General features: G+C 36.1%; 1 protein-coding gene across 4 annotated transcripts in view; it reads right to left on the bottom strand.

The window, feature by feature from the left end:
- The window catches only part of RASAL2 (RAS protein activator like 2), a 347,490-nt gene that overhangs the window by 156,816 nt on the left and 168,320 nt on the right, over positions 1-22,354 (bottom strand). For all 4 annotated transcript variants that reach the window (XM_063104403.1, XM_063104406.1, XM_063104404.1 and 1 more), the window contains exon 3: positions 9,450-9,576. In XM_063104403.1, the coding sequence (XP_062960473.1) occupies positions 9,450-9,576 (127 nt within the window). The remainder of the gene's footprint in view (positions 1-9,449; positions 9,577-22,354) is intronic.

Raw genomic sequence — 22,354 nt, 5'->3', positions numbered from 1 at the left:
GAAGAAACAGATGGATTACTAATCTAGGTAGAACCATATGAGCGATGCCAAGTTAGAAGGACAAGAAGGACGGTGGTCAAATGAACAGAAACAGCCATCCTGTGAGAACAGGTGTCAGGGACGGAGGAACTGAAGAAGGGGAGCTGTGCAAAGATAACAGCTTCGGATTTGAACATTCTGGTAGAGGTTTTCAGATCACCAGTTGGGAATTCAGGTCTGGAACTGAGAAGAAAATCAGAAACAAACAAACAAAAGAAGATTTTTAAAAACTATTGGCACAGAGATGATATTTGGAAACACGAAAATAGGTAAAGTCAACTACAGAGAAAGGACAAAGTGAGTGAAGGGTGAGGATAAGACCTTTAGATATCTGCATTTAAAAAGTGGAAAATACTAAAGAAGATACAGTGAGGCAAGACACAAGCAAGAGAGGAAATAAAGTCACAGAAGTCAAGAAAGGGGAGCTTTAAAGGAAAGTCAATCATTAAAAACTCTGAGGAGAGTTAGAGGGTAAAAGGGTCTGAAGTTATCAAACTTATCACATCTCTGATACTGGGGGAAATTTCAGTAGCAGGAGAAACCAGATTCCAGGATACAACAAAAAAAAATTATTAGGTAGTGAGCACAGATAAACTCTTCTTTGGAAAAGATTGGTAAAAAATTGAGATAGCCACTAAAGAGTCCTAACTTCAGTTCTAGAGCAAGCTGATAGATTACACACTTAGAATGTGCCTGTTGCTGGAGAAGGATGCCAACTGAGTCAGTGAATCACAGGACAACTGGGAATAACTCTAGTGTGCCATTTCCATTTTAACTTCTCTAGCCTCTAAATTGAATGAATTTTATGAATTAAATAGCTCTTAATAAGAAGAATAAAGTGAGAGGATACTGTTTTTATTGATAAAAGTATTTATCTATGATGCCTATCACCTCAAATCTAATAGGCTATTCCAAGTAGTATTGAATAAGCACAGAAACTTGCTTTAGACTTCACAAAGAAACACCAAAAATGCTGGGCCTCAGCAAAACAAACAAAAAACAATAATGTGGACAAACTGAAAAGTAAATTCCCCAATATTTTGAGGGAAAAGAGATAAAGAAAATCTTAGCATAAGGCCAAATAATAGAATACTAGATAGTAGTTTGAATTCATAAAGCAGTAGTTTGAAATACAATGCTTGTCCAATAACCCTGTAGTACATAGTTTATTTTTGTGCAGATCATTGGCAAATCTGTAATGTGAAGTGGGAAGCTGGGACCACTTTAAGAGCTAGAAGAGGATTATTTCGTTGGCCTAATATTTGCTAGACTCATCACTAATACTATAGTTCTTGGGAAACTGTGAAATAAAATAAAATGTCTTATACATCATTTTTCTTACTGATGTTGTCCTGAATTCTAATCATCCAACAGTACAAGAAAAATAATAAAAGTATTCCTAACTAAGGTAGAAAAACTGAATTCCAGATTTCTCATGTGAGAAAATGTTACTGTGAATCTGTAGGAGACCCATGTAGAACAAATGCTTACGTATTTTATTATTGTGGTCTTGGGGGTGGAATTCACTGGAAGAGATATGAACAATCAAAACGACACATTAAATCACAAGCATAGCATTTATGATCCATAGAAACCTTGTTCCCCAACTTATTTCAGGTAAGTTTTATTTAAAAAAGAGTGGAGGAGAAGCAAATACTCTTTTTAACACTGGATCCTGAAGAATCCAATAGAGGTTATTTTTATAATCTATTAGATTATAACAATCTAACCTAAAAATGCCAAGAAGGTTTTAGTCTTATTTAGTCAGATTTAATTTCTTTTCTTTACTGCAGATAATTAAAAACTTTGTTTTAATGGCCAACTTAGTATCCTACTACAAACTAATGACTGGAGAGTGAGAAGAGACTTAGCTAATTTTTAAAACAGTTTATTTTAGTAGTGTGAAACCTACTGGTTGTCATCACTATAATATACCCTTCAGCTAATTCCCTAAGATTTTAATTCACTATTTCCCCTCTTTTCAAAAATACTTTATAAAGAACCTTCAGTACAGGCAGGTTTCTTCTTCCCTTTTTTTCTCTCTCTTCTTCCTTATTATTATAGTTACTACTATTATTGCCATTATTATTACCTAGAAATATGAACTCATTCATTTGATTAAGAATTAAAAGGTTAGAAAGGATTATATAACGAAAAGTTAATTTCCCTCCCACTCTGATCCACCAGGTCTCCAGTTCTCTCCTCAGAAACAACCAGTTTTAAAGGCTTCTTCTATACAGTTCTAGAGTTACACACATGCTTATATGCATATGACATTTCTTACACAAACTATGGTACAATATACATACACACTGTGCACCTGCTTTCCCCCTCCCTTAACAATGTATTTGGAAATTGTTTCATATTAGTATATATGGAACTATTCTTTCTTTTTAATAGGTGCTTAGTAACCCACTATATAGATTTAATGTAGTTTATTTAAATAATCTCCTATGAATGGATACTTAGGTTGTGTTTGCTCTTGTGTTATTATATACAATAATGCAATGACTGTGTGAACAGAACTGTAGGATAAATTCCTAGAGGTAGACTGCAGCTCTGGGGCAGAAGGCATGGATATTTTTCCAAAATTGCATCTTGCAGAAGATGCCCTCTGTAAAAGCAATTTGGCATTAATGAACTAGAATGATTGATTCCTCCTATCCTTCCAGTACAAACATTTTTATCTTTGCTAACCTCACAGGTGAAAATCAGCAGCTTATGGTAGTTTTAATTTGCTTTTAGGTGATTATAAATGAGGTACAGCATCTTTTCCCCCTGTTTAAATGGCATTTTACTTTTTTTTTTCGTGTGAGTGGTATATGTATTTCCCTATTTTTAAAATTTCACTTTTTATTCGTTAATTAAATAATACAAGGGTATTTCAAAAAGTTCATTGAAAAATAGAATTAAAAGATAATATGAATCTTTCCAAGAACTTTTGAAGTACCCTTATATAAGCTCATAGTTCAGTCTATTGGTTTTACAAGGCTTGTTAAAACAAATAGCAGTCCTCAGCCCTCCCCTGCTACCACTTCTCCTTCCTCAGAAGTAACTACTTTTATCTCCCTCAGTCAATTCTTTTGGTAGTTACTATTAAATGTTAAATAAAATGCTGCACCGATAGTTTTTAACTTTTCTATTTTAGACATTATCTATTGACTTTTCACTCCGGAAGATGAGAATTTGACTATTTCCTCCTCCATTACCACCCTGGTAGGTGCATATTCCTATTCTCTCACCCTCCCTATATAGTTACATAGAAATTTTGGTCAGGACAAACTATATTATGACTATGTATGCTATTTAGAATTGAGCCTATGTATAATCTAGAATAGTGGTCACTCAAGAGCACAAATCTTGAAGGCATACTGCCAAGATTCAAATTCTATTTTTGCCATTTACTGGCTATCTAGTTATTTAGGCAATTTACACAACCTCTTTGCCTCAGTTTCCTTACTGTAAAACAGTCATAATAACAGTGTCAACCTTGTGGATTTAGAAGGGTTAAAAAGTTCATCTGTGTAAAGTGCCTGATATGTAGAAAGGTGCTATATAAGCATTCTCTATGTCCTGAACTACTTTATTTTTTCTCCTGTAGTTATTGTCTTATTACTTGTTTGCTTAGATTTCTAAGTGCTTATTGTTAATTCAACCCCAAATATGAATTGTTTAAATTCATTCAGTTAGAGTATCAATTTTGTCTTCTTGGAAAAGTCTTCTCTCCAGCCTTCTGAGCTGCTCCAGTCTGAACTTGCTGTTTTCACTCTACACCTGGCACAGAGCTATCTTCTCCGTTCTCTCTACATTGCTCTCCTAAAAGTTCCCTTTGTCTCTCTGCTGTGTTGGATCTCCTGTCCTCATTCTTAGGGGAGCTTATCTTCCATGAGCTTCAGGAGAAATGATGTGTAGGAGGTAATCATTTAAAAATTTTGCATGTCTGAAAACATCTTTATACTATCCTCACACTTGACTAACGGTTTATAGCAAAATATAGAATTCTAGGTTGGAAGAAAATTTTCCTTCAGAATTTTGAACACATTTCTCATTGTTTTCTATCTTCTGGTATTGCTTTGTAAAAGTTGAGATCACTTTCTGTCAGACCCAGACAAAACAGAGCTGGGAAAGAGGCGAGGGAGCAGGGCTCATGCTTGCTTGTCTGAGATAAGAACTGTTTCCAAGGACCTTCTAAAAACCCATCAGAAATCCCTTCACACACTTCATACATTTCCTGTTTTCCACATACACACGTAGTATGTATGTGACAAAGTTTATCATTAGACATTCTTTAGAAATGCAGTAATTCAGGTAAGATGCTCTAAGAAGAATCTTGCCTAGTAACAGCATCTCAACCAATGAACAGATGAAATCTGACTTTGAGCCTCAAAAACCAATGAACTTTATTTCCAAGCAGCTTAGGTGAACCTCTCCCATTTTGTCAATAAAGCTTTCTCTTACCCTTCCTTCACTGAATGCATTCGTGGCATGCCACGGTATGCAGTCCAGATTATAATTCTATTTTCTACTCCCCAAACAACTCAACTTGTTTGGAGATATTTTTCTCTAATATATTTTTTCTAAGTTAATAGCTTATAGGAAGTCTGTAGCCTTTTCTGACCATTAGTATGCGACCTGTTTTCCTTTTCTTTAGAAGTTTATAAGATTGTACCTTTGTCACCACAGACAATTTGAAATTTCAGGAAGATGTGCCTTGTCATAGGAACTCAGTAAACTCTTTCAGTCTGGAAAGTCATATCCTTCAGCGATGGGAAATTTTCTTGAATTAGTTTGCTAGCGTTTTCTTCCCTTTCTTTTTATGGAATTTGTTGGTTTGATGTTGGACTTCCTAGACTGGTCCTCTAATTATTTTAACTCCCCCCCCCACCAATTTCCTCATATTTCATCTTGCAACCCTTCTTTTGAGTTGTATTTCTGTTATAACTTTTTAATAGACAAAAGCTCTTTGTTTTGTATAATATTCAGTTCTTGTTTCACATATGCAATATCTTATCTCTGAGAAAGCGATTTTTTTTTAAGCTTTCTGTTCCCTGCCTAATCTCTGTAGCTCCAAGTTTTTTTTTTTTTTCTTCTTTTGTTTGGTTTTTTTGTATGTTTTGGTCTCTATCTTTCATACTAGAGGCATTTCTTCAGATGTGTGCTAGTCCTGGGTAAGTCAGTAACTTTAGATCTTTCTTCTTGGAGTAAATACCCCAAAGGATACTCTTTTAATCTCCTGCCTGGCAGGAAAAGGCAGCTAAGGGATGAAGGGTGAGGGGTCTCATCACTAGGTGTGCAGATGTTCTCTTAATTCCCTTGTATATTGCCCTGCTCTCAGTTTTGCCTGGGATCCCCCAATCTAGAAAACCTTGTTTTGTCTTGTTTTCCTCAAGAGAGTACACTTGGAGTCAGATACTAGGGCGGAGGTGGGAAGAGTGTGAAGAAGACCTATCATATGTTTCTTCTGGTACCATTGATTCCTGAACTATTTGAAGATTCTATGGGAAAAATCAGACTGGTTCTTAGCTTTCTTCATTGCCAGATTAAGGTTTGGCTTTCTCAAGTGAGCTACGTCATTTACCACACTCCATTTGCTTTTCGGTTTTCAGTGTGTGTGTGTGTGTGTGTGTGTGTGTGTCTGTATGCGTGCGTGCGTGCGTGCGTGCGTGTGTGTGTGTGTCTATTTCCTTCTTTCTCATTCTCCATATCCTTAAAGGACAACATCTTTAAAATTAAAGTAAAATCCATCACTATAGCTTTAGTAGTGCTTCTGGAGGAAGTATAATTAGATGCTTGTGTCCAATCTGTTATTTTTCTCCCCAGATGTCCAGGCTGAATCTAAAAACCATGCCTGATTTTTATGCCACGCATTCTCCCTTCCCAACCACCACTGATATGATTGGAAACCACCACAGCGGTTTACTAAGGTTAATATTTAGGACTGATGAAGAGAAGTCTCTAGCCTGGGTCACATTTAGAGGACCTTCTCTGGTCCTCTTGAGTACCAATCCCCACAGAGCTTGAATGTACAAACTGGGAACAGCAACCCTGACAATAGCCTATACAAAGAACTGAATGAATTAGAAAAGGAATCCTTTATTTGAGATGCTTTACTGCCATCTGCTGAAAAATTTATGAAATAATTATAAATCAATGATGACAATTATTTGACAGGCGCCCCTAGGAGTTGGGCTACACATAATTTGAACCATAAGTGGCATCACTGTCTTGGAGCCATCTTCAGAGAAGTGAATGAATCTCTACTGTGCCGGGATGAGGAAGATAATCGATCAAATTAGAAATCCAAATGTCCACTTACAGGTGTTCAACAAAAATCATCAGAGGCCATTCATTGTTTTGGACTAAGTTCCTACACTAGACCCCAACAGACCAGAGTAAAAATCAAAATGGAGTTACCTCTGCTAAGTTATATGTCACTTACTTTGTGGTCTGACCTTCCAAGAAGTCAGGAAAAAGAGATAATAGCTAATTTCCCTGAACAGGCCAGTTTTAATCTTCAATAGGTATGATAATGAAGTTCCCTCTGCTTTAATTCTTAAAAGAAATAGGCTGAAGTATCTGATGTTAACTAGGCGTTTATTTTTCTATTGTTCTGTCTTCCCACTCTCCCCGTACACACTTGACTACATGTACTTATATGGAAAGAAAATTATGGATTTTCATCCCTCTTCTCTGGTCTTTCCTTTCCTAGTGCTTCTTCATCTTCCTATCCTCTAAATGCCCCAAGGCTTGGCCTTTGGACTTCTCTCTTCTACCTATGGACATTCCCCTGGGGATCTTATTCAATCTCAGGACTTTAAATATCATCTATTTGCTGAAAGCCTGCAATTTATATCTCCAGTATATACCTCTCCCTTTATTTCCAGTCTCATACATCCAACGTATTTCCACTTGGGTGTCTAATAAGACTCTCAAGTTTAACATGTCCCAAACTGAGCTCCTGGTCAGTCACATTTTCAAACCTGTTTCTCCCACAGTCTTCCCCATTTTAGAAAATAGGAACTTAATTCTTCTAGCTGTTCTATCCAACATTCTTGACTCTTCTTTTTCTCACTTCCCATATCCAAACCATTAAGCAAATTCTGATGGCTCTATTTTCAAATATATACAGAATCTGGTTATTCTCAGCCCTTCCACTATTACCATTCTGGCCCAAGAAGCTATCAGTTTGCTATGGGTGTAACGTGTCCCCCAAAAGTTCATGTATTGGAAACATGATCTTCACTGTAACAGTGTTAAGAGGGTGGGAAATCCAATTATGGTATTTGAAAGGTGGGGCCTTTGAGAGGTGATTGGATCATGAGGACAGTGCCCTTGTGAATGGATTAATCCATTCATGAAGCAATGAGTTATCATGGGTGTGGTTCTGATGGCTTTATAAGGAGAGTGGAGTAAGAAGGTTAGTTCTCTTGCTCATGCCATTCTCTTGCCATTCGTGTTTTCTCTTACTCAATCATTCAGTCACTCAAATATTTATGGAGTGTTGATCATCCTGTCATCCTTTTCACAGGCAAACTTCTAGGAGTTGTCTCCGTTAGCTGTTTGTGTTTCCTCACTTATCGCACTATCTTTTCAACCTATTTCAGTGTGACTTCTGCTACCACATACCACTGAAATTGCTATCCCTAAACTAAGAACCTTAATGTCACTAAATCCAAAAAGTTTTTTTAATCTTTATCTGAGTTGCCCTCTCAGTAGCATTCAACAGAGTTCAAAGTTGACTACAGTTCTTAAAACATCTTTACTATGCCCATCATAATATTAGTGTAGACCAACTATTAGACAGACAGAGGTCAACTCTAGACCTTTGCCACCTCATCTTAGTTTGTCTTTGGAACCAGTACCTGGAACATTGTAGATATTTAACAATTTACTATACAGATGCTTCTAGACTCGCAATGAAGTTATGTCCTCATCAACTCATCATTATTAAGTCGAAAATATCTTAAGTTGAAAATGTATTTAATACCCTGATAACCCCATCATAAAGTTGAAAAATCCTAAGTTGAACCATCATAAGTCAGGAACTGCCTGTATAGTTCCCTCTTGTATAACATTATAATAATTCTTCAGAATATGATTACGCTTTCTCAAAATCCGTTGACTTTTGTGGATTAATGCTTGAACAGTCAAAGGTACCTAGAGAAATGCCAAAGACAGTCATCAATATAACTTTAAAAATAACAAAAGCTAACGAGTTGAAAGGTAAGCCTGTTCAATTCACAGAGAAGTTGTATGTGAGATACAAACAGGCGATAAAATGGTTACACCTAGACAGGTTTTCAATATAATTTAGGCCCACACCTAAACTGGTTTCAATACATGCTAAAGAAGTACAATGGAAATAAGATGAAAGGAGAATTTGACTTTTCCAAGTATGACTCCTCAGGAGAAAGTATTTGCTAATCTGACTAATTTCTAGAAAAGCATCAACTATGACAGGATAAAAGAGAAATAAAGGATTCAAATTCTGACTAAGAGGTCTGAGTTCCATTTAGAAAATGAAGAAAAAGGCCACTTCCTTCTCCCCAAAATAACCCCAAGACAAACCCTGATTTTAGAAAACACAACCAAAATCACAGAATTATCCATATTGACCACCATAGAGACAATAAACAATTCTATTTTATCTACCTACCAAATGTCTATGACACCAAAGCACTTCCTACTTTTTTATTTTATTCCTTCGTTATTTTATTTAATCCTAATTATATTCCCTTAAAATTACCTGGCCTGTCTAATTATTTAAATATTCATTGTTAAAAATGAAAAACACCTAACAGAATACCCTTAGGAGGAAACAGGGAAACAGCTAGCTGCTTTGATACTGACACTAATCCCTTTAGTGTCTAACAATTGAAGTGGTAAGGTTTCTCTGATTTCTCCCTTTTGTCACCCACTCCAACCATAGTCCTGAATATAACTTACGTGGGACACGCAAAATTAGCTTAGCTAAATTAGCCTGATCTGATATTATATTGTATAATACAATATCAGTAGCTATGGGAACAGGATATATCTAAACGACTCAGTACTGAGTTCTCACATATACTGGCTCCCCTATGAATCTCAGTGCTTCAACAAAATAACCAAATGCTCTTTCAAAAAATCTAGAGGCCAGCAATAAACTCAGAAACAACACATCAACCCATTTGACTAGGACTAAACAGCATGTTACTAGCGCTCAGATAAATCCTATTTCTTTAAAATAACTTTGCTGTCACTTGGTTATAAAGAACAGAACTCTCTAATTACCTCTAACTCTTGGTTAACAAGCTATTGATTTCAAAAAACTTAACAGGAAATACAAGATGTTTTGTTTTACTGTAACCCTCAGTAACAAATCCATACATTATGCGATAAAAGCCAGTAATTTTTTGTTATTAGCTTACCCAGTTTAGCGGCGCCCTCTGGTGGGTACTCAGGAAACTGACCCTCGGAAGGGACACTGACGGTTCTCCTCAGGCATCGCCCTTTGGTGGAATCTGTCTGCTGCTCCTGTCCACCTTCCGCAGATATCTAGTTAACCAAAAGAAAAAGAGATAAAACTTAATAGTAAGCTCTCTATAACTACCTCTGATTGAATAATAGTTTTAGTTAATGAAGAGGAAAGTTTGTAATATGCCGAGTAAAGAAGGAGAAATGTAGAAATAAAGTATACACAATGGTAAGGTTTTACCAACTCCTTTTCAGGAAGTTTTTCTTTAAAAAGAAACTCAAAAGATCAGGAAAGGTGAGTATGTAAATTAGCCTACACGAAGTATGAACAAATCAGATGAGGTGTGTACCTGTTCTGGGAGCTGAGAAAAAGAAACACCCACCCAAATAAAAGATTCTTCTATATCAGAAACTGCTTCACAAGTTTTAATTTTGCCCAATGTTCAATAAGGAAAATGAAAATAAAAGTTGTCCAGAAAGATTTAGCTTCAAAATCTCTTTAAAAGGACGTTTTATTAAATAAAGGTAGCAAAATCACCCAAATTTTCTTCAATTTTAAAATCAAGTACTTAGACATAGTTAATAAAATACATTTTCAGTGGAAACTTATAAAGATACCTACATAAGCATAGATACCTACATAAAATGGCATATTTCCCTCCAAAGGTAAAACTGTTTTCATAATCCCCAAAAATATTTTCTCTGGCATAGTTTCAGGAACATACCAACTGGTTGTTTGCATACGTGGAATGAGAATGCCAATAACTATTTTAAAATTTACTCAGCAGGTTATCATTCTAGAGTAATGGGATGGCTCTAAGTTCCTTATATTTTTCTTTTGGCCATGCTAAGTTTGGGGATAATAGGCAAAGACTTTTTACAGATGAGATTTTACTAATAACCTTTATCAGAATTAGGACTATATTGGCAACACCTTCAACAACTTGGCAAAGTGCGTTAGTGATTAATCATAGTTCCTAATTTCTAATGGTTCCAATATTGTTTTTGACAAATTTCAATAATAATGACTAACATTGAGGTCTTACTATGTGCAAGTCTAAGGAATTCATGTGTGACATTATGAGGGAAGCATTATTATCCCCTTTTTACAAATGAGGAATGATTTATTTCTCCAAATGATTATAATGGACACATGGCACATCAATTGATCCAGCAAAACTAGGACAGATACAAGCTTAAGTATACATGCCTTCTTCTTTGCCTCAGTAACCCAACTCCTATGACTGGGGTCAAGGAGATGATAACAAGAGAAGCTCTCTGTTACTGAGAATTTGAAGAGCAAATTCCTAATGCCTCCATTAGCACTGAAAATTGTCACACTCCTTATAGAACCAAATATCCCCCCAGTTCCTCATTACCATAACTATGGCTATTCTTTACACACTGAGAAATTGGAGGGCAGAATTAGGAAAGATCCTAAAAATAAACTGAGTACTCTTCCAAAAGTACCGTGTAATATAAAACTTCATGAATAGTAATCTAAGTCATCCTTTCCTTTCAGGATGGAAATTATATTATCTCTACTTAAATAATTAAAAGAGTAGCACTGAAAGGTTAAATGACTATCTCCTACTAAAAAGCCAAAAATGTATCCTCTACCTGCCTTAAAAGTATAAAGAATGGAGTAAATTGGGGGAAAAATAGTTTGAATCTTTGCGCAAATAGCTGAATCTAAATAAATGTAACTATTTTGACAATAGTTCTAAAAATGCCTATTACTTGAAATAATGAAGATCTAAGCCATACAGAAAAAGGTAATAGTTGTTTATGATGTTTTATGAAGAAATAATTTTTTCTGTGGAAATTTTAAAAATCCATATCCAGGAAAAAGAATGGCTTCTATTACCATATACTTTGCCTCTACCATTTCTAAGTAGAAGATAAATAAAATACATCAAACTTATTATGTGGGCCTAAAATTCACTCATAATTATTTCCTCAAAGTTTTAATGTAGACTCTTCATTTCCCACTGTTGAAACTTAAAATATGATCAATGGTTTTATTATTCAGAGTACTAGGGGATTTCAAGAAGTTCAGGAAAATGGAATTAAAATATAAAAATAAAAAATATAAATTTTATTTCTCAACATGAACTCCATCAAGTTCAAGATACTTTTACAGGTGATGATTCCAGCTATTTAATCCATCCTTAAAGAACTGAGGGTCATGGGCAGTTAACCACATTAATACTGTCTTTTTACATTATAATTGAAGAAAAATGAGTACCCATTAAAGATTTGGTGAGATTAGGAAATAAAAAGAAGTCAGAAGGAGACAAATTGGGACTGTAAGGTGGATGCCTAATGATTTCCCATCAAAACTATCACAAAATTGCCCTTGTCTGATGAGAGGAATGAGCAGGAGCATTGTCATGATGGAGAAGGTCTCTCTGGTGAAGCTTTCCTGGGTGTTTTTCTGATAAAGCTTTGAAGCTTTGGCTAACTTTCTCAAAACACTCTCATAATAAGCAGGTGTTTAAAAAAAAAAAAAAAAAGAAAGCAGATGTTATCCTTCTTTGGTCCTGCAGATCACAAGAAAAATGACTTGAGCATCCCCCAAAATTGTTGCCATGACCTTTGCTATTGACTGGTCCACTTTTGCTTTGAATGGACCACTTCTACCTCTTGGTAGCCATGGCTTTGACTGTGCTTTGTCTTCAGGATCACACTGGTAAAAAAGCCATGTTTCATCTCCTGTTACAATTCTTCAGAGACATGCTGCAGGATCTTTATCCCACTTGTTTAAAATTTGCATTGAAAACTCTGCTCTTGTCTGCAGCTGATCTGGGTGCAACAGTTTTGGCACCCATGAAGCAGAAAGTTTGCTCAACTGTAATTTTTCAGTTAGAATTGTGTAAGCTGAACCAATTGAGATGTCTATGGTGTTGGCTATTTCTGTTGTTATTCATCAGTCCTCTTCAATTAGGGTATGAACAAAATTAATTTTTTCCTCACAAACTGATGTGTTCTGCTGCTTCAGGCTTCATCTTCAACACCATTTCACCCTTCTTAAAATAAGTTATCCATTTGTAAACTTCTGATTTCTTTGGGGCATTATCCTGATAAACTTTTCATAAAGCATTTATGATTTTCAGCTAAGCTTCACCATAAGCTTGATGTTTGTTCTTAGTTCAATTTTAGCAGAATACATATTGCTCTGATAGGGGCTCTTTTCAATCTGATATCCTTCTTGCTGCCTCAAACTAGATCCTGTTCAGACATGTTATGACAAGTTAGCACAAGTTTATTTTTATGCAAACAAATTTTGTAATCCATGCATAGTTTTTTCACAATACTATTTTCCATTTTCCACAAACTTAATGAAGACCCCTCTCATTGCTCTTAAAGATTAGGACATTTTACCCCAACTCAGAATATAAGCGAAGAGAAGTGTTGGCTGCTATTCTAAATTTATATTTCTTAAGAATATTTTACTTTTACAACACTACAGATGGTTTCTTAGCTAAAATATTTTTTAAAAAGATACTGATCTACTCCTTTAAAATTGGATGGATCGTGTTTCAAGTACCTTCAAATGAACCATACTGAAATTTACAAATCTTGGTGTATAGCTGAAGAGGATCAGTTTTAGGAGGGAAATTTTCTCCATTCTGATTGTCCTAATTTAGTTTACTAGTTCACATTTACTTGTTCATACTGGATTGGTCATAAAAAATTGTGTATCTTCTGTAACATGAGAGTTCCCCCTACCCCCACCTGGCCTTGTACTAAGCTTCTGGGTCCTCTTCTGCCTCAATTAAAAAAAATCAATCACTTTAAGTTCATTCATTTTAAAGGAGGATAGTGGAAAACAGTAAGGAGTAAATGGCTTCTCAGATATCTAAGATGAGTTAGCAACAAAGTCAAACTGAACCTCTGTCTCCTCGTCCTGTGTATTAATTCCAAACCATCCAGGACAATGGAAGACCAACATGACACCCATAAATTATGTGGAAAACAACATACAAGTATATACATACCTATATTTTTCTGCAAAATTGCTTCTCATTTCATTTTCAATCTGAGCCCATACAGATCAGATGGATAAAGTACAGGAAATCAAGATTATGCTAAGTAGCTGATCTGATCTTCTATGCTAACTGATCTTTTCAGTTATTTCATTTCCTAATGAATAATAAAAAGATGTTCAGGTCTACTATATTCTGAAAAAGGATTTTTTAATCCTTTTTTTTACAAAAAGAAAAATTCCTCAAGTTTCTTATCTCCTTAAGGCAGTGGTTCTCAAAGCAAGGTATCAGCAATATCAGCATAACCTGGGAAAACCTGTTAGAAATGCACATTCTCAGGTCCTACCCCAGACCTACTGAATCAGAAACTCTGGGAGTGGAGCTCAGCAGTCTGTGTTTTAACAAGGCTCCAACTGATTCTGATGCCCACTAAGGTTAAGAAACTTCTCTCCTTACTATCATAGCTAAGCATTATCAAACGGTCATCTATAACAGAGGTTCTTGACCTTGGCTGCAAATTATAATCACCTGAAAGAGCTTTAAAACTACTGATGCTTAGACCACACCTAGACATTCTAGGCAGGTAAAAGTTGAGAACCACTGATCTATAATACTCAGTATTTCCAGCTCTAATTATTCTTATTATTCCTTGGTTACCAGTACTAAGTACGGAGGCATAAATAAATCACTTAGTTTTACTAAACTTCAGTTTCTGCATTTTTGATGTATGAGCTTGCTGGTATCGATATGGTTTTAAAGAGGTCTCTCACTGGCAGGGTTGGGCCTCCGTCATTGATCAGCATCTCCACTAGTATATCTCTATTGTGTTCTCAACACTTCAGTTGCTTTCTGGAGAGCCTATATAGTCTCACATGTGCATGTGCAGTTCAGCCCTTGGCCAAAGACTCTTGGTATCGTGCCCAGCAGATTCTAGCCCCTTCAGAAGCAGAATTCTGTTCTCTGCCTCCTAAAGTTCAATGGGACCACTGCACTTTGCCTGGACTCCAGATTATTGCACCAGAGTAGGGAAATGGCATGCAGCAGGCAGCTGGGGCAATGGTGATGATCATCACATTCTTAGGCTGCCTATTGTCCAATGCCTAAAAATAATTGATATTCACACACACACACACACACACACACACACACACAACCTTCAAAAAGTTCACAAAAAGATTTGTATTATCTGTTAATTCCATTTTCCACAAACTTTTTGAAGTACCCTAGTATATATGGGGGTTGTGGGTGTCCTGGTTTTTGTTGTTTATAATGGGAGAGTTAGTCTTATACCAGTTACTCTATCATAGCTGGTGCCAAAAAAAAAAAAAAAAAAAGCCTTTAATTATCAATCAAAATCCTACAACAGTTTCTTCACTTGTATCTGCCTCTGATGTTCTGTCCCTTGAACCTATCCTTTACATAGTTATCAGAGTAGCTCCTAAATACAAATATGATCATGTCCTTCTGAGGCTTAAAGACTTTCAGTGGTTCCCCTGTGCAGTGCTTTTCAAAGGAGTGCGGAAGCATGTGGAGGGTGGAGGAGGGATCTCTGAGCTTCAACCAGAGCGTAATCCTGAGTTTATCTGTTGTACAGGGCTTTTTTTCTTTTCATACAGAAAGAAAAGATTCGTCTGCTAAAAGAGGGTTTAAAAACTACTATCCTACAGAGTAAAGTACAAGCTTCCTATCAAAGAATACCAGGTTTTCCACAACCTGGCCACTGTCTTTGAGTTCAGCTTCAGACTTTACACTCTAGGAACTTCAAATTGCTTGCATTTCTCTAACACAAGTATATTCCCTATTTTGTAGATCAGTACTGTTGCTTAGTTTGTTCTGTCAGCCTGAAGTGCTTTCCCTCACTTTCTTTTATATACCTGCCAGGTAAATTCCTATTCATCCTAAGCCTTAGTACAGGCATTGCCTCTTCCAGGAATCTTCCCCTGCTACCAATCCCCTAAGAGAAGGTTATGGTACACCTCCCTTAGGTTCCTCCAATAACATATCTTTCTCTGTCACTATACTTATTGAGTTATAATTATTCATTTATGCTACTAATTCCATGTAGGCTAACAACTTGTATTTTACCAGTCAATACCCAAACCTTAAAATAATTCCAACCCACAAATCAATGAATAAATACTTGATAGGCAGAGATGGAGACAATTTTAGGCAAAGGAAAAAGCATAACATCAGCCAAGAAGTTGGTAAGCACATGACTTTTTTGTTTTGTTTTGGAACAGGGAGTAGGCCAATTTAGCTAGAGCCTCTTAAGGTGGAGGTAGAACACCAAAATATATTATGACCATGTTGGGAGGGCTTTAATACCAGGTCATGCATAATTCAGGGAGCACTGGGAAGTCACTCAAGTTTTTAGATCAGAGGAATGGTAGTCTCCTAATTGGTCTGTCTCCTTCCTACCAATATTGTCCCACAGATTAATATTCATAATGCATAACTTTGATCAAATTCTTTCTTTCATTAAGCTTCCTTTGGTAATTCCCCATTGCCAGTAGCATCTTAATGACATATGTATTCAAACCAAGGTCCTTTACAATAAATAGATTTCTTTCTCTAACTCTATCCAGTTTACTTGTGCTATTTATCAAATGTTATTTTAAAATTATTTGTCTTATTTCCACAACTAAATTTGTTATGGGGGAGAAAGAGGAAAAAAGAACTGTCTTATTCTTTGTAAATCCTAATGCGGTTAATGCCCATACAAGGGTACATTATATATCTGATGAATAACTTGAAAGTGGTTCTGAATGAAACATGCCATGGGTAGTTTATCCCAGGATAAAAACCAGTTAATTTTTAGTTGTTTACACAAAACCTAACAGGTATTTTCATCAATACGGGAGTATAAATACTACCTTCCAAAAGCAAGAAAATGTTTAAAAATATTTAAAAATTGCATTATTACTGCCTTATTGCCTGTATACTAGCATCCAGCCTTAAAAGTTCCATTTACAGAAAGTAGAGTTTGCATTAAGAAAAATGGAGCCAAATTTACCCTGTCCTAATGGCTTGTTATTGCCAACAGAAAGAAATTTACAAACTCAGCTTTCTTTTGTATTTTTATACTGCCTGCACTTCAGAAGGGTTCATGTTTGTATTCTCTACCATTTCCCTCAACTTCTTCATATCTAGTTTACTTGGTCTTATCTCTTGAAAGCAAAATGGAACTCAAATAGCCTCCTATGCCTTCTTTGAACTACCTTGGAGCCAAGCCAGTTGGGGCTGTTCCTGGCACCCAGGCAGGGAAGCATATTTCATAGCACATAAGCAATGTCTATTTGGCACAATTTGCATGAAGCAATTTAATGAACCAATGAGTCATTTCTCAAGGTGACATTCCTGGCAAACTTCTCTTTCTGCATTCTGCCCAGATCTACCCTTCTGCTACATTCCCCAAATGGTAATTGGTGTATTTAACACTCTTCCCATATGTATCCCCCAAAAGGCCTTTTCCCATTTCTGATAAGAAACATGCAAAGTTAAGAGAGAGCATTAAAAGATCCCACACATTGATTTAATACATGAATAATACTAGACTAATATAATCCTCCCACATTCCAGCAGTGCCTGGCTAAGGATTCAGTTTAAATCCTTACAGAACCCTCTTAATTGATCTTTTTAATACAGCAATACCCACCCCCATGATTAGTTGATTAGGGTTTAAAACAGCCTTTTCAGATAATTTTAGCAGGAAATTCCTTAAACTCCTGTTTTAAGGAATTCTAAATTATACAACACAAAATCCCAAGGGTAAGAGTTATTTATAGTCCTTATAATTCTTAAGTGGGGGTGAAAGATGGAAGAGTGACAGTATATTCTGGTCCTTCCACAAAAAGTAAATCTCTAATCTTTTCCGGTAATGAAATTAACAGCATATTAAACTTATTGTTCAAGTAGGAGGTAGAGCAGGTACAGCAATGGCTTCACATTTTCTTTTCCTAGAGACTTAATTCAATTTTTCCATTTTAATAATGGCAGAACATAACCACCTATCTCAAGGCATTAAACTGTCCTTGTAAACTGTTTTAAAAACTCATTATTACCTCATCATTCTTTACCTGGTCTACGGCAATAATCTCCTAACTCATCTATTTGTTTCTAATCTCTTTCACACAATTTTGCATACAATCAACAGAGTTACTTTTCTAAGAAGCAAATTTGATGATGTCATTGCCCTGTTAAATACGTTTCCATGGCCTTAATCATTTCCAGAATAAAGTGCAAATTCCTCATCATGGCCTTCAGGGCTCTTTATTATCTGGTTCTTACCAGTTAACACTTTTCCTCCTGAAAACTATATTCCAAGAACCCTGAACATTTTGCAGTTTTCCAAAGAGATATGTTTCTTGACTTTATATCCAACATATATATGGAATGTCCTTCCCTTCTTTTCCTCCTGGTGAGCTCTTACTTGTCCCTTAAGACATGGCCCACACATAAATTTCTTTGTAAAATCTTTTCTGTCATTCTCCAGTTCACACCATAACCCACTACAGGCAATACCTCACTTAATCTTTCCCTTGTGGTTATTACAATCTTTAAAGGAGTACTTACTGAGGTGCAATTCACATAACATAGATTTAAATTTACTTTAAATCACACTTCAAAGTGAATAATTCACAATTTTGTGCATCCACCACCTCTATTTAGTTCCAAATGAGTATAACTTTTAATTTACCTCTATGTGCCCCAACAAAACTGCATCTTTGCAACAATACTGTACATGTAACAGATACTCAATAAATAAAGATGGAATCATGTATTCAACTGTGAAAAGCACCACATAGATTCTATTTCTCCTCTTTTATTATGCAGTTTTAGGAAAATAGGGAATGAAATCTCATATTTTGGGTAGACTTGTCTACCCAGAAAACATGGAAAAGATCTCTCAAACTTATATTAAGGAAATGAAAATTCAGGAATAAAAGTTTATAATTTGGCTTTTTCACATTAATTCAACAAACATTTATTGAGAGTTTACTGTGTTTCAGGACCTGTCCTAAACACTTGGGGATGCATCATTGAACAAAATAGACTAACTCCCTGCTCAAAAACTTACATTCCAGTAGGGAAAGAGAGACATAAGTCATATAACATTTTAGAAGGTGGGAAATGCTACAGAAAAAAATTAGAACCACATAATTAGATCAGAAGTTCTGGGTGGAGATGTGGGGAGGATATGTAATTTAAAATAGGTTAGTGAGGCTGGCCTTACTGAGTAGGTGATACATAAGTGAAGAGATAAAGAAGGTGAGAAAGTGAGCCATGCAAATATCTGAGAAAAGAATGTTCCAAGTAGAAGGAAAAGCTGAGATTGAGGCTGTGAGGCAGGAGTGTGCCTGATGTGCTCAAGAAATAGTGACAAAGCTAGTTTGTCTGGAATGTAATGAGTTGGTAAAGTTTTTAGTCTTTGAAACTTGGAAGGATGGAGTTGTCATTTAAGGAGACAAGGGATGACCTCTGGTAGGTTTGGGAGTAAAGATTGGGCCTTAGCGTGGGGCATGTTGGAAACGACTCTTACATTTCCAAGTGAAGGTGTATGATGGGCAGATGGATGAGGCTAGAGAAGAGAGATGTGTAGGTTTATAATATAAAATTAGACATTATCAGCATTAGAGGACATTTGAAGTCATAAAATTTGATGAAATTTGTAAGGAAGTGAGGTCCAAAGACTGAACTCTGTGGCATTCCCATGTTAAGATCTGGAGAGAAGAAGAGAAATTTATAAAGAAAACTCAGAAGGAATTGCCGGAAAGGAAGGAGGAAAACTAAAAGAGCCTGGTGCCATAAAAGCCAAGAGAAAAGAGTGATTTCAGAAGGAAGAATGAGTGATCAACTGCATTAAATACCATTAACAGACTAAGTAATGAAGACTTAGAATTGACCACTGAATTTAGCAATGTGGAGGTCACCAGTGAGTATAACAAGAGCAATTTTGGCAGAATGGTGTGGATAAGAGTCTGACTGGAGTAGGTTTAAGAGAGAATGAGAGGATAGGAATTAGAGACAATGAGTTTAGAAGTTTCAAAAAATTTTGCTATAAAGGGGAGAAGAAAAAGGGGTATAAACTGGAGGTGTAAGTGAAATTAATACAGGCTTTTTTTTTTTATGATGGAAGAAATAATAGCAAGCTGATGGGAATGATCTGGTAAAGAGCAAAAAATTAAAGATGTAAAAATGGAAGGGGAGAAATGCTAGTGATATATCCTTGAACAGGCAAGAAGTAATGGAATGGGCACAAGTAGAGAGGCTGACGATAGGACAGTGAACAGATCAACCACAATTAAAGGAGGGAAATCAGGGTATAAGGAAACAGTTGCTGCCAGGCAGATATGGTAATGGAGTGCACAAAAGTTCTCTTCTGAGTGCTTCAATTTTCTCAGTGAAGTAATAAGCAAAGTAATCAGCTCTAGGTGAGGATAATGAAGGGATGGAAGGTTTGAGGAGAGAGGTGTGGAAAAAATCATCTTAGAAATCATTTTAGACTGTGCTACTCAAAGTGTATTTCAAGATCCTGTGCTGTTCTGCAAATTGTTATTAGTCTGCAATAAACAGAATAGTACAAAAACAGAAACTGAGCATGCTTGGTGTGATCAACAGATATGTCTCATTGTACAGTCCACTTTCCATGAATACATACAGAAGTTCCCAACCTATGGTGGTTCAACTTAAAATTTCTTGATTTTATGATGGGTTCATCCTGGTTTTAAATGCATTTTCAACTTATTATATTTTTGACTTACGATGGGTTTTTCAGGATGTAACTCTATCATAAATCGAGGAGCATCTGCACAATTTTTGTATTTCTATCCCTTCTTTTCGTATAATTATGCTGGGTATATCTATTGAATTGTAATATCATGTCTGTTAAATATAATAAAATTTGGGCTTTTATGTTTTTTAAAATTTCACTTTTTTAAACAATTCACTTTATTGTACTGTATTGATCATTATGAGATGAGTGGGGGGGAAAACTGGTCCTTCACCACAGATAAATTAAGAAGCACTAGTCCAGGATAGTGTGACAGTAATTGAACTAGGAAAATGTTTTGTGACTAATAAGCAGCATAAAGGCTCATGTGAGGTATGGTGGTGTGTTTTTCTCCAGACACATTAAGCTGCATGGATGCAGGGCAGAGCAGATGAGGAGGAGGATTTAACTGAACTATTACTTTGCCAAGTATGCTGAAGCAAGAGAAGGGCAAGGAAATAGTATGCAAGAGGATGATTAGAATGACTGACGATGGAATTCCCCTGGAGGAAGACGGAAGAAAGGACAACAGAGATATGAGAGGCAGAAAAGGTGGAGGAATAAACAGACCATAGACCCTGGAAGAGTTGAAGTATTGTTGGGATAAGAGATGAGCTAGAAAGACAGGAGGCAATGATCGTAAGATGCGTGCAGCTGAGAGTATGAAGGAATTGTAGCAATAAGGTGGAATAGAAGAGGTCCTTGGAGGAGAGTTTAAGGAACTGAAAACCAGTGTGTTAAAAGAATCATCTTCACAGGTCTCAGAATCATAAAAAATTAAAATTGAAGTAGTCTTAGAGATTATGACCCAGGAGATAAAATCAACAAAAAAGGAGGAGGAATGACAGGGCAGGGGACAAGGGGGCTGGAAGAGGACTACAAAATGAGATTCAGAGTTTGGGCATTTTAGGGAAAATGAGGGAGAATGTGCAGGGAGCAGCCATGAGAGGAGAAGACACCTACTCCAGGCAGCATGGTGTGAAAACCGTGGGAGAACAACAGCCATCCCTTGACAGGATTTCACAAAAGACAGTGTTCTCAGGGAAGATCCAGGATCTCATGAGACCAAGAAGTTAAGGGACCTCTTCAGAGAAGAGATGGGAGAAACTGCTGATTTTGCTAATGATGAACTGCGATTTGCAGGGGACAAGAGATGGGGAAGAATGCGTGGAAGACAGGGATAGAAAAGGGGATACACAGAGCCATTGTGAGAGTAGAGTATGGGAGATGAGAGTCTCCAGGTGTCTAAGGCTACTCATGATGATGGGCATTAAAAGGGATAAAAGTACATAAGATACTGATTTATAAAACTGTTTATTATGGACAGTTAATATATGAGATAAAATAAAAAGGTACCTGGGCCTGGGTTACTCAACTGTCCTGAGATATTTAATCAGTAGATTATATTTTGGTCCTGGATAAGGCATGCTTCTTGACTTTGTGCTATCTAACCTTAGTCTATTTCATTTCTTATGGTACTAAACTGAATAACACGTAGGTAAAGGCAAAAGAGATGCAAAATGATCTGTTTATTTCACTCTTTATTAATAGCTCTGATAAAAGACTGCTGACAGAGTAGGTTGGTTAAAATGAGCATTTTAAATTATCTGTTTATTCAAACTGGATAATTAGAAATCTTCCATACTAATATTCACTCTACCCATTTTTATTATGTATCTACTTCATATAAACATAGCAACACATAAAAGACAGTTCTAGAAAAGACTGACCTTTATTAAAATATTTTAATAAAATAAAATTTAATAATATTAAAATACTGGAAAAGGGTCATGTGTTGGGAGATGGTAATCAAAGTAAGGGATATTTTTCAATTGCTGGAGAAAAAGAATAAGGAAGTTCTTCATGAAAGGCACATTAGCTCGGCTCTTGTGAGTAGCACTACCTATTAAAATATGAGAAGAAACTGAAATTTCTTTATTGTTATCATATTTCCTTTACCATAATAAAAAATGCTAAGTAAAAGAAGGGATGGAGAAGAAAAGGGACAGGGAGGGAGGAGAAAGAGAAGAGAAAAGGAAGTATGGATCCACTCATAAGAGTTGAGAAATGTGTTTCCTATCCATTGCTTTTTCCAAACTCA

This window comes from Cynocephalus volans, chromosome 8 (assembly GCF_027409185.1).
Source record: "Cynocephalus volans isolate mCynVol1 chromosome 8, mCynVol1.pri, whole genome shotgun sequence".
Taxonomy (NCBI): Eukaryota; Metazoa; Chordata; class Mammalia; order Dermoptera; family Cynocephalidae; genus Cynocephalus; species Cynocephalus volans.
This window is presented reverse-complemented; position numbering and strand designations above follow the sequence as displayed.